Source organism: Diaphorina citri, unplaced genomic scaffold, assembly GCF_000475195.1.
Source record: "Diaphorina citri unplaced genomic scaffold, Diaci psyllid genome assembly version 1.1 scaffold182, whole genome shotgun sequence".
NCBI classification, from domain to species: Eukaryota; Metazoa; Arthropoda; class Insecta; order Hemiptera; family Psyllidae; genus Diaphorina; species Diaphorina citri.
In genome coordinates this window covers 163789-177702 of record NW_007377619.1, presented here as the reverse complement: position 1 = coordinate 177702, position 13914 = coordinate 163789, and the positions used below count along the sequence as shown (strand labels likewise).

General features: G+C 39.2%; 1 protein-coding gene across 1 annotated transcript in view; it reads right to left on the bottom strand.

Moving 5' to 3' along the window:
- LOC108251935 (probable GPI-anchored adhesin-like protein PGA55) overlaps window positions 1-13914 on the bottom strand; it is an 81684-nt gene that overhangs the window by 6854 nt on the left and 60916 nt on the right. The window contains exons 4-6 of the mRNA XM_026820891.1: window positions 2825-3758; window positions 1822-2486; window positions 658-763 (exon numbers count right to left, since the gene is read on the bottom strand). Coding sequence (XP_026676692.1) covers window positions 658-763; window positions 1822-2486; window positions 2825-3758 — 1705 coding nt within the window. The remainder of the gene's footprint in view (window positions 1-657; window positions 764-1821; window positions 2487-2824; window positions 3759-13914) is intronic.

Genomic DNA, 13914 nt, shown 5'->3' with positions numbered 1-13914 from the left:
AAAACCGCCAAAAAGCGGCAAAATACCGCCAAGCGTTGCACCGACCTTAACCAAAAGTTTCGTGTCGCATCCTTGTCACATTTGAAAACTGCATACCAAATTTCAAGTCTCTAGCTCTTTGCATTCTCGAGATATTTTGTTTATAGACAGACAGTCGTGAAATACATACCAAATTTCAAGTCTCTAGATCTTACCTTTCTCGAGATATTTTGTTTACAGACAGACACACACACGGACCAATGGCTGAAACTTTGGATTTAGGCTCTAGGGACCTCAAAACGTGTTTTGACACTAAAAACTGACCATCGAAAATTTGACCCGATTACATTACTTTCCTTCCTATAGGATAAGGAAAGTAAAAAAGCATAAGCATAAGCGGCACTCTGTTGTCCTAATGGTCTAGATTTAAAGAGATTTGGTTGGTATTTACATTTAATGTTTTGACACTAAAAACTGACCATCGAAAATTTGACCCGATTACATTACTTTCCTTCCTATAGGTTATAGGATAAGGAAAGTAAAAAAGCATAAGCATAAGCGGCACTCTGTTGCCCTAATGGTCTAGATTTAAAGAGATTTGGTTGGTATTTACATTTACAATATTTATATTTTCTATTATAAAAATGATATAACTATCCTTCCTAGTATTCTAGTTACACGTTACCTGGTTTGAGTAGAGATGTAGCAGAACTGATTTCACCCAATGTGATCGGCTGAGTGCGAAATCTTTCCGCGCTTACTTTCCTCTGAACTTTTTTGTCTCCTGAAAAACAATGGAGCAGTTGCAAATGGGTAAAAATTATAAATAAATGGCCGATTCCTATGTAAAAAGTTGGGGAAAACTTTTTTGTCTCCTGAAAAACAATGGAGCAGTTGCAAATGGGTAAAAATTATAAATAAATGGCCGATTCCTATGTAAAAAGTTGGGAAAAATCCGAATCTGAGGTCAAAACTCCGAAAAAATAACTGTAAAAGGTTGAAAATTCTATTTTTATTTTCCGTTCTAATGAAAGAGTTCAAATATGTGTGACGTCAGACTTTACGCAGTTGTTTTTTTTCGTCCGTTAGGTAGCGCCACTTATGCAAGCGCGCTAGCGGAGGAGCAGAAAGAACTGCGCAGAAACGTATGCGCACAAACACATTAATGTGTTGCCTACGAGGGAGCTCTGCTCGGCTGCTCTGATGGCTAGAGTGACTGCCAAAATGGTAATCTGAGTTGGTATTGTGGTAACTCGGTTTACCACTATTTTGGTAGCTCGAATAACCCTTGTTATCATGGTTTCTGCTTTCACGACTAGCATTACTTTGGTGATACCTTGAATCACTGTTATTATCACAAGATTTACCGCTATTGTTAGCGTCATTGCTAGAACTATTCCAAGAAGTTCGCCTCGTTCGATCACTATCCAGATCAGTTCTCATACCAGCATGTCCATTTTCAAGATTCTCCATCGCACCACCATGAGATCTCACAAAGTTCACGATTTACCGGTATTTTTTAAATCGATTTATCTCGGGATCTAGAAGACGTAGAAGAAAAAGAAAAATTCCGTTAGTCCTGATTTTTCCTGCTCTATGACTTAGATACATCACCCAAGTAAACGCAACTGATCTATTCTCGCAAGGGGCTGATTTTGTAATAAACAGGTAAGGTTTCGTTCTCGGAACGGCTGGGTTTCTATGTCTTCTTTTCGATTTCGCGACGATAAGACCTTAGCAGTTACAGTTCCCTCTATCAAAGAACGCCGAGACCTTTGGTGTGCAAGCCTAGTGTGATACCCTCTCAGAAATAATGGAGGTTTTTTTTTTTATGAGATCTGCTCTGATGGCTAGAGTGACTGCCAAAATGGTAATCTGAGTTGGTATTGTGGTAACTCGGTTTACCACTATTTTGGTAGCTCGAATTACCCTTGATATCATGGTTTCTGCTTTCACGACCAGCATTACTTTGGTGATACCTTGAATCACTGTTATTATCACAAGATTTACCGCTATTGTTAGCGTCATTGCTAGAACTATTCCAAGAAGTTCGCCTCGTTTGATCACTACCCAGATCAGTTCTCATACCAGCATGTCCATTTTCAAGATTCTCCATCGCACCACCATGAGATCTCCCTTCTTTCCTAGCTCCTCTCTCCTCTTCACTTCTACCACCATCAAATCTTGGTCCATTCCCAGCTCCTCTCTCCTCTTCACTCTCCCCATCTTGAGAACTCCTCGAATTTTGACGGCTAAAAGCATCCTTTCCCTCTTCGGAGCCCCTAGAGTTCTGCCGGCTGAAAGAATTTTGGGAATCCCTTGAATTTTGGCGGCTAAAGGAGTACGACCTGTTTGAGTTCAAATAGGGGGAGGAGTAGTTGGAAGCGGACACCCCATTCGGTTCAGCCGCGTAGGGAGATCTGTGTTTGAGAGGGGACTGGTAACCCTGGTCACACATGACGTACTCGGAAAAGCTGAACCGTTTTTGCGACGCCGAAGTGGGAGATCTGAAATGGAAAAACGGACAATCTGTTAAATTGAAAACATAAAAAAGTGTTTCTGTTTCACAGCCTTTCGTAGTCTCGAAAAAAAGGTACAGTGAACGCAAATGTCTGTATCGTAGCATGACCATTATTCCACATCATTCGGAAACGGAAAAGCGAGAACCCCCCCCGGGCGGAATTCAAACCCAGGATCTCCGTTGTCGTGGGACAATGCTCTTGACCACTCGACCAAAGAGACAGGTTGTAAGACCGGACCGAGTATAAACGGGACCACAATCTGAGTACCTACGTTAAACGAGGCGGATGTTTCGGTCAGAAAAATTACTATATCAATATCTTACCTTCCATGTACTTCCTCGGGTGTGTTCGGAAATGATTCGGCTCGCTTCGGGTCCTGATAGGTGACCTTGGACACAGGTTCCGGATAGTTACGAACTGCGCTCAGCGATTCCGAACGAAGAGGAGGGAAGTGCGAAGCCGATTGAGGGGAAGTGGGACTGCCTGAGTTAGAAAGCGATTGAGGGGAAGTGATTTCTGAAGACAGTTTACGCTGGTGATTCAAAGGAGGGGAGATTGGACTTCCTGAGTTAGAAAGCGATTGAGAGGAAGTGACTTCTGAAGACAGTTTACGTTGGTGATTCAAAGAAGGGGAAATTGAATTCGAAAGTGATAGAGGAGAACCACTGACTGAAGGCGCATTAGGGGTAGTGATTTCTGAAGACAGTTTACGCTGATTCGTAGAAAGGGTCGGTCTTGCTGCATTAACAGGAGAAAGACTTATTGAATGTGAGACCAGAGTAGGAGATCCAGGATTCCCTAAATTGGTGGCATTTGAAGCTTCTTCTCCAGCTAAAGGCATTTGAAGAGGTACTTCTGGACTGGCCGATTTAGACAAAACTGACTCTTTTTCAGCTAGATGACTATGTTCCATGGTTGGAGATAGAGGGCTCATTGAATCTGGTGCATTTGGTGGAATTGCACTTTCCGTCGATGGTCCAACATCACCTTCTGTCGGAAAAAGAGATCTTGCCTCATTTGTTAGACTACTTATTTGTGATTCCAGTGTGCTCTCGAGGTCAGCCCGGTTTGGAAATCCTGAGCTTGCTCCATTGGACACATTTGAAGAGATAGCTCCTTCCGTTGCTGGTTGACCTTGAGTATCACCCACTTTAGGTGACAAAGGTCTCGCTGCTTTGGGCGCCATTGTCGGACTAGATGCATGGGTGGCATTTGAAAACACCACACCTTCTTCACCTAATTGAGCGTGAAAATCACCTCCTGTTGGGAGCTACTTCTCTAGCGTAACCTGCTGGTTCTCCTACAGCGGTTTCTTCTTCTCTGTTGCAAGTTGCTGTATCTTCCACAGTGGCTGTTTCTCTGGCGTAGATTTCAGCCTCGATGGAATCCAGAGACGCATCTGAAGATTTCAGACAGGATCTCATCTCATCTTCCGTGTCTGTGCTTGTACCTGAAACGACAACGAAACCTCTATAATGAACAAGAAAGCACGTTCTATACAAGATTTTCCTCGTTCAAAATCTATTTTCAAGCCCAAAATTAGTCAGCGTAGTTAGGTTGGAGTTGAAGGGTAACGCATCTGCTCTGTGAACGCTAGATCACTCGTTCGATTCCCACCTGGGGCTGATTTTATCCTAAATAAATAAGGTTCATTCTCGGCACGGCCGGCTTTTTAATATCCTGCACTCGCTTTTGGGACGACAATACCTTCGAAGGCCCAAATCTTCATGCACATATGTCGATATGAGCTTGAGGACACGATAACCTTAAATAAATTCTATTCTATGGCATCCCATCCTTTGTCAGCCGATTCTATTCAATTCTTTGAAGTGTATTTCACCATTTCTGAAGTTTTTTCTATAATGTTTGAAGGGGTTTCCACCTTTTCTGAAGAAGTTGCTGTCTCTTCTACAGCTACTTCTCTAGCGTAACCTGCTGGTTCTCCTACAGCGGTTTCTTCTTCTCTGTTGCAAGTTGCTGTATCTTCCACAGTGGCTGTTGCGTAGATTTCAGCCTCGATGGAATCCAGAGACGCATCTGAAGATTTCAGACAGGATCTCATCTCATCTTCCGTATCTGTGCTTGTACCTGAAACGACAACGAAACCTCTATAATGAACAAGAAAGCACGTTGTATTATTATTATTATTTTTTAAGAGAAAACTATTTTTTTTTATTTTATTATTATTTTTCATAACCAAATATATAAATATATAACAATACTTCAATCATCAATACACATCAAGCCAGCTCCATCATCAAAAGCATAAGGCTTAACAATCTGCCTTGTTCCTCTTAATCTTAATGAGACAGCTTAAGCACGTTGTATACAAGATTTTCCTCGTTCAAAATCTATTTTCAAGCCCAAAATTAAATTAGTCAGCGTAGTTAGGTTGGAGTTGAAGGGTAACGCATCTGCTCTGTGAACGCTAGATCACTCGTTCGATTCCCACCTGGGGCTGATTTTATCCTAAATAAATAAGGTTCATTCTCGACACGGCTCACGGCTGGCTTTTTAATACAGTCGAACCTGGATAAACGAGAACCCAAGGGACTAGGTCATTTTTCTCGATTAAAGAGGTTTCTCGTTTAAGGAGTTTCTCGTTTAAAGAGGTTTCATATAACTTTTTCTCGTTTATAGAGGTTATTAGTAGAGTCGAATAGTGAACCAACTGAAGAAAACCATGATCATTAGGGTATGTATGATATTACATATATGTTCTATGTAGGAATGTAGGTATGTGTATTATGTAATATAGAGGTCCATTTTGCCTTGTTTATATGAGCGTGGAACTTAGCGAAAAAAGGGGCCATTGTCTCGTTTATAGAGGTTTTATTTTCTCGTATCCTGCATTTCTTCTCGCTTTTGGGACGATAATACCTTCGAAGGCCCAAATCTTCATGCACATATGTCGATATGAGCTTGAGGACACGGTAGCCTTAAATAAATTCTATTCTATTGCATCCCATCCTTTGTCAGCCGATTCTATTCAATTCAATTAAATGTGCATGTGGGTCAAATCTAGAGATTTATTAAAAGGACGAATTTTGTGTTGAAAAGGTTAAGAAAACGTCTTTGGTTCTTTTTTGGCAGCCCTTTGAACCCGCCCACGAGCAACGTTGCTTAGTTTCAGTGCTCCGTTTCGTTGGTTTCACCACAAATTTCATCAGTAAAAGGTTATGGTTTGACAGAGGGAACTGTAAATGCTAAGGTCTTATCGTCCCGAAATCGAAGAGAGAAGGAAGACAGGATAGAAGAAAGCCAGCCGTTCCGAGAACGAACCTTATCCGTTCCGGATAAAATCCGAAGACCCATTCTCAGCTGAGAGAAGATACGATGATCAATCACAGTCCTCATAAATAAAACTGAAAGTAAGGCACTCATGTTCTAAATACTTGCATAAGTAATTATGTACTTATAATTTAAGTACCTATGTATAAATCTTAAAGTATAAGTACCCGCGAGAGATTAATGCATCAAGTTTTTCAGTGAAGCTTAAAATTGAAAATGAAATGCACTTGAATGTTGCTTCGCTGTTGGCGTCAAGGTTGCATGGAACAAGATACACTTTGACGAGTTCTCTGACATACAGGGTAGCCACTAGCCATACGCCATACGTTTTGAAGAAGCTGAAAATATCGATTTGGCTCCACGAGCAAATATGGCTAGCATCTTCATATTTTCTGAGACATTGCAGTGTTTTACGGTGGTTTTAGCCACCATTTGGCAACAAGCTACGTCCTCCTGTCACATTGATCTGGATGAACTTTAGTTAGCTTGAAGAGTAGCGCGTTTGCCTCATAAGCGCTAGGTCGCGGCGGATTTTATCCTAAACAGATACGGTTCGTTCTCGGAACGGCTGGCTGTCTCCTATCCTGTCTTCCTTCCCTCTTCGCTTTCAGGACAAGACCATAGCAGTTAAAGTTCCCCCTACTCGTATGACAGGGTAGGGTAATGGTTTTTTTTTTTTTTTTTTTTTTTTTTAAGTCACCAAGTTCGGTCAGTAAATGTAGCAGCAACACACTACTATCACGTCACATGAGAGCTTATTGGGGTCAGAAAGATACAGTTCAAAGTTTTCTCATAATATTGTAGGTAATTTCGTTCATGATAGCCACACTGCCCTCACGTCACGTGAGCTCACGTGACGTGATAGTAGTGTTTTTACCTCAATGGACTTACCTAGGAGTTGATCTAAACCCAGCTTGTGTATTTGTCATCGAATGCGTCTTGTTTAAGCTATCAAATTGATTACGTTGAGAGTACGTTCGGTTTGCATGGAAACTCAAACTATTAGGTTTCTCCGGCTTGGAGACGAATTTCTCCGGACTTTTCGTCACAGTCGGAGCGGTTACCGGATGACCAGCTTTGCCAGGCGAACCAAGGGTAGGTTTCACTGGAATTGAACTGTCACGGCCATATGTCTGTGACGTCAAACCCGCTTTCGGGGTTGCATTGGCGGGGCGAGAACTTGTCTTCTTTACGTTGATCTAACATTGCCTCCTGTTAGTGTAGGTGGTGACGTCACAATCCTCTTGGGTATCTTGGACTTGACTACGGGAGTACCAGAGGAACTCAAAGGCGTGACTACCGTAGTCGAAGAGGTCATAGGAGTGACTACCGTGGCCGAAGAGGTCATGGAAGAGGCTACCGTAGTCGAAGGCGTCCGGGGACAACTTGTATTGGTCGGTGGAGTATGGGCAGACGTTGTAGAACCGACTACCGTAGTCGAAGAGGTCATGGAACTGGCTACCGTAGTCCGGGACCAACTAACAGGTACGTCTACCGTAGTCTCTTCTTTACACTCTCACTCGGCCGAGGTAGACCTTTGTAGGCGCCTTGTCTAGCCCATTTCTCAGGGGATTTGTTCGACAGCTTTACATCGTTGACCATTGACTGTGACATTTTGTTAGAAGCGTCCACGCTTGGGGAACCAAAATTTGGGGAGCTTGTGACTTTGTTCGTTTTGGGTTCCGAGCGGAAAAAGCCGAAGGACGGTCGGCGTTGTTCGTTAATCGGGGGACTGTGGGGGTGGGTCAGTCTTGAAGAGTCGTGCGGTGGGGTGGTTGAGCAAACGGGTTTCGGTTTGTGTCTTTGGTTGGACGGAGTGGTTTCTGTATGGGTGGTGGTGTGGGAGGGGGAGGGAGAATTGAGCACGGTGGCGGGGGTAATGGTGGGTCTGTCATTGCATCTGGAATGAGAGGAGGAAATGGTGAGGTGTGAGTTTAGATGTTCCACTAAATCCTGTACCAAATACTGAAATACATGAGACCTTGTTTAGACTGCGGGAGCAAAGGGACTTTTCAGTCTCATTCTGGGAGTACAAACAGGATACATTCAATTCTAATAAACACCAGAAGTACAAATATTTTGAAGCTTGAGAAATAAATCTTGTGTTGTTTTTGACACCGTTACAGTTGGAAAGAACAGACATCGTTGGAAAAATAATAATAAAATAAAATTCCCACATACTACCTATAAGTACTGTATTGTTAGAAATTTAGACAGTAGTATTCAGTAAAACATGAAAATTTGGCACATATACAATGACGAGATAGAGCGATCAGTGTGTGAATTATGAAATGTGAATGAGTGAATGGATCTTGTTTTTATAATATAAGATTCCATCATCAGTCATCAATTAGCACCTTTCTTCATTTGCTATTCTAATGTAACAATTGGGATTTTTTTCTTAATAATAAAAACTATAATAATGATTATGATGATAACATTGATAACAATAAAAACAATAAGTGTGTCGTGCCGTGTATTTTATAAAAATACTCGTACCTTGTAGCTATCTAATAAATCATCTTTAGTGTTCATTATTGGCACAGCGTCACTTTGATCTCTTGACGTCCGCACACCCACCTGCCTACAGATACACAGTCAATAGATTATGATATATTGATATGTTTTCTGTTACGCCCCCGCTATTAAAAATGATATTTGCTAACAATCCAGCTTAAGTAGAAAACAAGAAGCAAACTGCCGACAAATAACAAGATATAAAAAAATTCCATTTCTATTTTTTAGCTAAATTCCTTTTAGAGTAAATCCCCTAGCTAAAGCACTATACCATAAATCCCCTTTAGCATTATACCATAAATCTCCTTTAGCACTATGCACTATACCATAAATCTCCTTTAGCACTATGCACTATACCATAAATCCCCTTTAGCACTATGCACTATACCATAAATCTCCTTTAGCACTATGCACTATACCATAAATCTCCTTTAGCACTATGCACTATACCATGAATCCCCTTTAGGAATGAGCTATTATATTTTTCAGCAAAAATCACAACTTTGGGTGGCGATTGTTTTTTGGGGTCCTTTTTTCATTCCCACCCAGCGCGAAATTTATCCAGATAAGGTTCGTTCTCAGAACGGCTGAATTTCTTCTAGTCTGTCTTTCTTCTCTCTTCAATTTCGGGACGAGAAAGATCTTCGTTCTTTGTGGTTACAGTTCCCTCTACCAAGTTTCTCAACTCCATACACAGAAAGCCCATCTTGAGGCTTAGCTCTAGTAGGGGCAAACCATTATTATGTGGTCAAATTCTCAAATAAAGTCAGCTCCCATGGCGTAGTGGTCACTGCGCTCGCCTTGCACGCGGGAGACCCGGGTTCGATTCCCGGCGGAGTCAAGAAATTTGTATCATGCAAATGATTGATTCCGTTACTGGCTGTTGCGGGGCCCACTCAGCCTCGTGAGGAAAATGAGTAGCTATAATCCAAAAGTTTTTTTTGAAAATAAGACTCACAGCCGGTGCACCTGTTGATCAACCAATCCACCAAATGACAAAATGAAAGTTTTTTTTACTAAACGGTTGATTGTGACTGTCCACCAAACTAAACGTTTAGCTCTTGAGATCCACCACCTCCTCGAGCTGGTTGATTCGATTGGTGACGTACTTTTTTTTGTGGTGACGCACTTTTTTGTTTATTTTCAAGTTTTCAACGAGTTTTATAAAAATATAAAGCTATAACATTAAGGTTGGGCTAGTAAAAGATCCAAATTTTTTGAAATGATAAAAATTGAGTTTTTTTTTTTATCCACCAATCCCACCAGTGTTTACATCACCGGTGGGACCTCTAGCCGGTGCACCGGTTTGTGAATCTTATTTTGAAAAAAAAAAAAAAAAAAAAAAACTTTTGGGGATAATTATAAATGCGCATAGCGACCGGTCGCCAGCATGGTAGGTAAAAATTGTGAAAACATTCGGAAAATGTTAGATAATAATTGAGAGAAATCAACTCAAAACCCAAAAATGACATCCCATGCAGAGAAACATACTAACAACAGACTGCAGAAAGCACCACACGTATATGACCTCAATCACAACCAAAAAGATACTGAGACATTACAAAGTTACATTTATACATAGCGGAACCAAAGAGAGAACGCATTATGGATACTGTACCTGATATAATATTATCCTCTACGCTATCGTGGAACGACTTTGAGATCTTGGACCGTCTGTCTCATCAAAATCCAACAAGTGGTAAATCATCACTACACTTCTCTTCAGTCATCTATCACTCACCTGCCTGTAGTTCTACAGATACGGGATACTCCGTACGATCGTAGTCTTCATAAGTCATCTTTGAACTGTACAGCCTGGCAAAGTATAACAAAATCAATCAACAATTCTAAAACTCATAAATTAAAAAACAATGGAAAATATATAAATAGGTAGCACAAAGAAAGAATAAACATCACTAAATCAATAAACAACGTAAGAATCATCACTCATTACTAACAATACATCTCTCTATATAATAACACAATCCACACACCAATCCAAGTCAATCAACCAAAATTGGAACCACGCAAGGAATAAATTATCTACCCTATATCTGAGAAGTAGGAAACCATCAAAGTACCCAAATTAAAATGTCACGCTCAGACCCTTCGAGGCTTTTGAGAGGTAGATGCAGAATCTAACTAATAGCTTTTAAATCTATGATTCCCAACATGCGGATAAAATTCTTATCCTAAAAAATCACCAATATTCAACTAGAATTCTTCGTAATGGATTAGATTGTTCTCCTATCTATGTCATATTCTCTCATACACCTTTAATTCTTTAGGATAATACAGTACCTCTAATTGATATAAAAGAGTCTGACCTCGAGCTCTTTGCCACCACGTCACTCTTTAGGGACTTCTCTGGGCACTGATTGGATTCGTTGTTGTTTGCTCAGAACTACGCTAAGAAAACAGTGGTGGGTAGGGGCACTCACCCTCGTCCACCACTCGCATCATTAAATTCAGCATAATTCCTCCAGCATAAAAACTACATTTATGGCACAATAAACAGTTTACAAACAACAATTCAAAATACGCTTTCACACATATTCACTTATAGACACAAGTCTACAGGACTTTAGAGAAATACATCCACTAAATCTCTCAATTTGTCGGATAAAAGAATGTACAGAAAGCCAATAGTCCTATCCACACAATAAAGACTATAAACATATGTCTCGGCATCTGCGTGATACAAGATCATGACCGGTTTTCAACGGTCACTAGGCTCCGGTCAACCTACATACCGGACACACGTCTATATATAAAGCCTCCTAATACCACAAGAGAAACATTAAAAATCTTGATTAAACAATTCACTTGAGAACACCAAAAATAGAATCACTACACTTTTAAGGATCTATTCCTACTTTTCAGCTGTACTATTATCCTTACAATGGACTTAGGCATCTAGCATACATGGTCTTTCTCTTACTAACGAAAAATCAACCACTTCAACAAACACAAACAACAACCCAAAATCAATAATAAAGTAAAAAAAAAACATATATGTATACAAAAAAACCATCGTCATCATCTTAATTTCCTCTCTTCCGTATGTCTCAAATAGAACTCTACGGCCCCCTGACGCTGCGCTCTGCATATTCCTCATTCTATCAACAACTACATTCCTCTCTGCCTTCCTCTACCACAAATTCAATATCCTTGAATCGGAGGCATCCATCTCGAAATCCTACGAGACCCAATCATATCAAGCAACAATAAAGATCTACACAATCCAGGCAACATTTCTATGGCTACCATCCATCATCGTTACAAATATATCCTATGAGAACGCGGCAGTTTGAAAACGGAATATTCCTCATACATCTCGAGAGAATATTCTAGGAAGTACTTGGACAGACACATACCTCCAGGCAATCCAACACAAAAAGCCTAACCTCCCTTGCTTGACAGCACACATTTAGCAATAAAACAAAAGAAATCGATGATCAACAAAAGTTTAACACTTACACCAAAATACATTTATACAAAAACATAAAGGGTAGGAAAAGCGAAATTAAGAGTTGGTAGTAACTCTTAATTAAAAGTGAGAACAATCCTAAGAGAAGGAAAATAATATTGTGAACAATATTTTTTACTCACATTATAATTCTAAAATAAAGAATCTGACGATATCTATCGAGATCTAGTCAAATAGGAACTAACAAACAGACTTCCACTTCTCTCGTACAATACCCTTTCCACCAACTGCGCTTCTCTCAACAATTGAAATATAACACAAAACTAGACAATACCTATTACCTCATCTTAAACACCACCCTTAAAATCACCAAAGACACCACAAAATCCTAGGATTACCTTTTACCATTGATGGTTTTAAAGTACTGAGGGCAATCGGAGATGAAAAGACCTCAGGAACTCAACTAGAGTGATGATAACACTTCATGACCTCCAAGCAGTCAAAAAAATTAAAAAAATATTAATAAATATATAAATTTAGATTATATTTTCATATTAGAAACCTTACATATTGATATAAATGACTAATTGATAATGTACAGCTTGTTTGTATAAATATACAAAACTATAGTCACACATGAAAAAGGTTAATTAAACATATGCAATTTAGAAGAATAAAAAAAAGTAAAAAAATGGAAATTCAACTTAAGCTCACAAATTCACAAAGAGTAATGCGGAATAAAAAAATCAAAAAATATATCGGACATTTTTTTCCCCCTACATAGCTCCAACTATACATACTCATTAGGAAACGCGCTTCACTAGAGGCTCTGTAATCTCCCTCACCGGTAACAAAAAATACACACCAAAAAACCCTTGAGGTAGCTTACCAATTTGTCCTGTTCCGTAAAAAGGTACACCAATACAAGTTAGAAGTATATGACCTTTGTTCTTTTTTGGTTTTTCAGTTCAAAAGTTGTTTTAGCGGCTATAATTTTAAGCCGGTCCAAGGGATAGGCCTTTTCATTCGGTGGCAAAGCTTTGTTCCATAAAACGTCTATAACGTCTCCCCCCTCTTGTCTGAAGGCACATACTTGTGCTGATTGGGTTTTGTACTCCTGAGGACATAATGAATAAGATCTGAAAAGAGAAAAATTTGTCCAAATGTTAGTTCCCCTCAATTATCCCCTAGATTTTCATGAAAATTTATGGGTTTGGGGAGTTTTTTGGGCATCAACAGTTGTTTGCATGTACCTATCACTAGAATCATTTAATATTGATAGTATTTCAAAATGATTTTAGTAGAATTCTCTTACTCCCCAATCACCTTTAGCCTACAAGGACTGCCAGAAACTTGAGTTAAATAGGTGGATCCTATCCAGATTAAAGTTTGACCTCCTCACAATCCCTGGTGTCGTATGTATGCCCTAAAATAATTTATCTCTTTTGGAAAAATCGAATGAAAGAGTAGAAAATATAATGAAAAATGGTCTACATAGGAAAATAAGGTGAATCCAACATAATTCCAGTTCCCGTGTCCCGTTTCACAAGAATTTCTTAATTTATTTACAAAAAAATTTTTTTGAAAAATTCCGGCTCCACCCCTAAAGCAAAAGTTCAAATAAGAGTCCAAATCATGTGGGTTATCTACCTACAATATATTTTCCAAAAGAGTTATGATTCATGAAATTTATTGTATTACTATTTTTTCCCCCAAAAACAAAAAGATAAAAAATATACATAAAAATCCAAACTTAATAAATGAAATAAATCATATTTCTAATAGCTCAAAGAACTGCCTTATTTTAATAGTTCACAAACATTAATAAAATTTCATGTTTAAACTTTCTTTTCCAAAGCTGTTTATGCTCGCTCCGCAAAGTTTTAAACATGAAATTCTGTATTAATGTTTGGTGAATATTAAAATAAGGCCAGTTTCTTTTTGAAGCCCTTAATAGAAATATGAATTATTTCATTATTTAAAAAGTTTGGAATTTTTATGTATATTTTTATCTTTTTTTGTTTTGGGAAAAAATTAGTAAATAACCATTAAATTTTCATTTGGAAGCCATAACTCTTTTGGAATTATATTGTGGTGTAACACTGATGAACTCTGATGACTTTTTTGCCTTTTTGGGTGAAGCGCGAATTTTCAAAAATATTTTTTTGTAAAGAT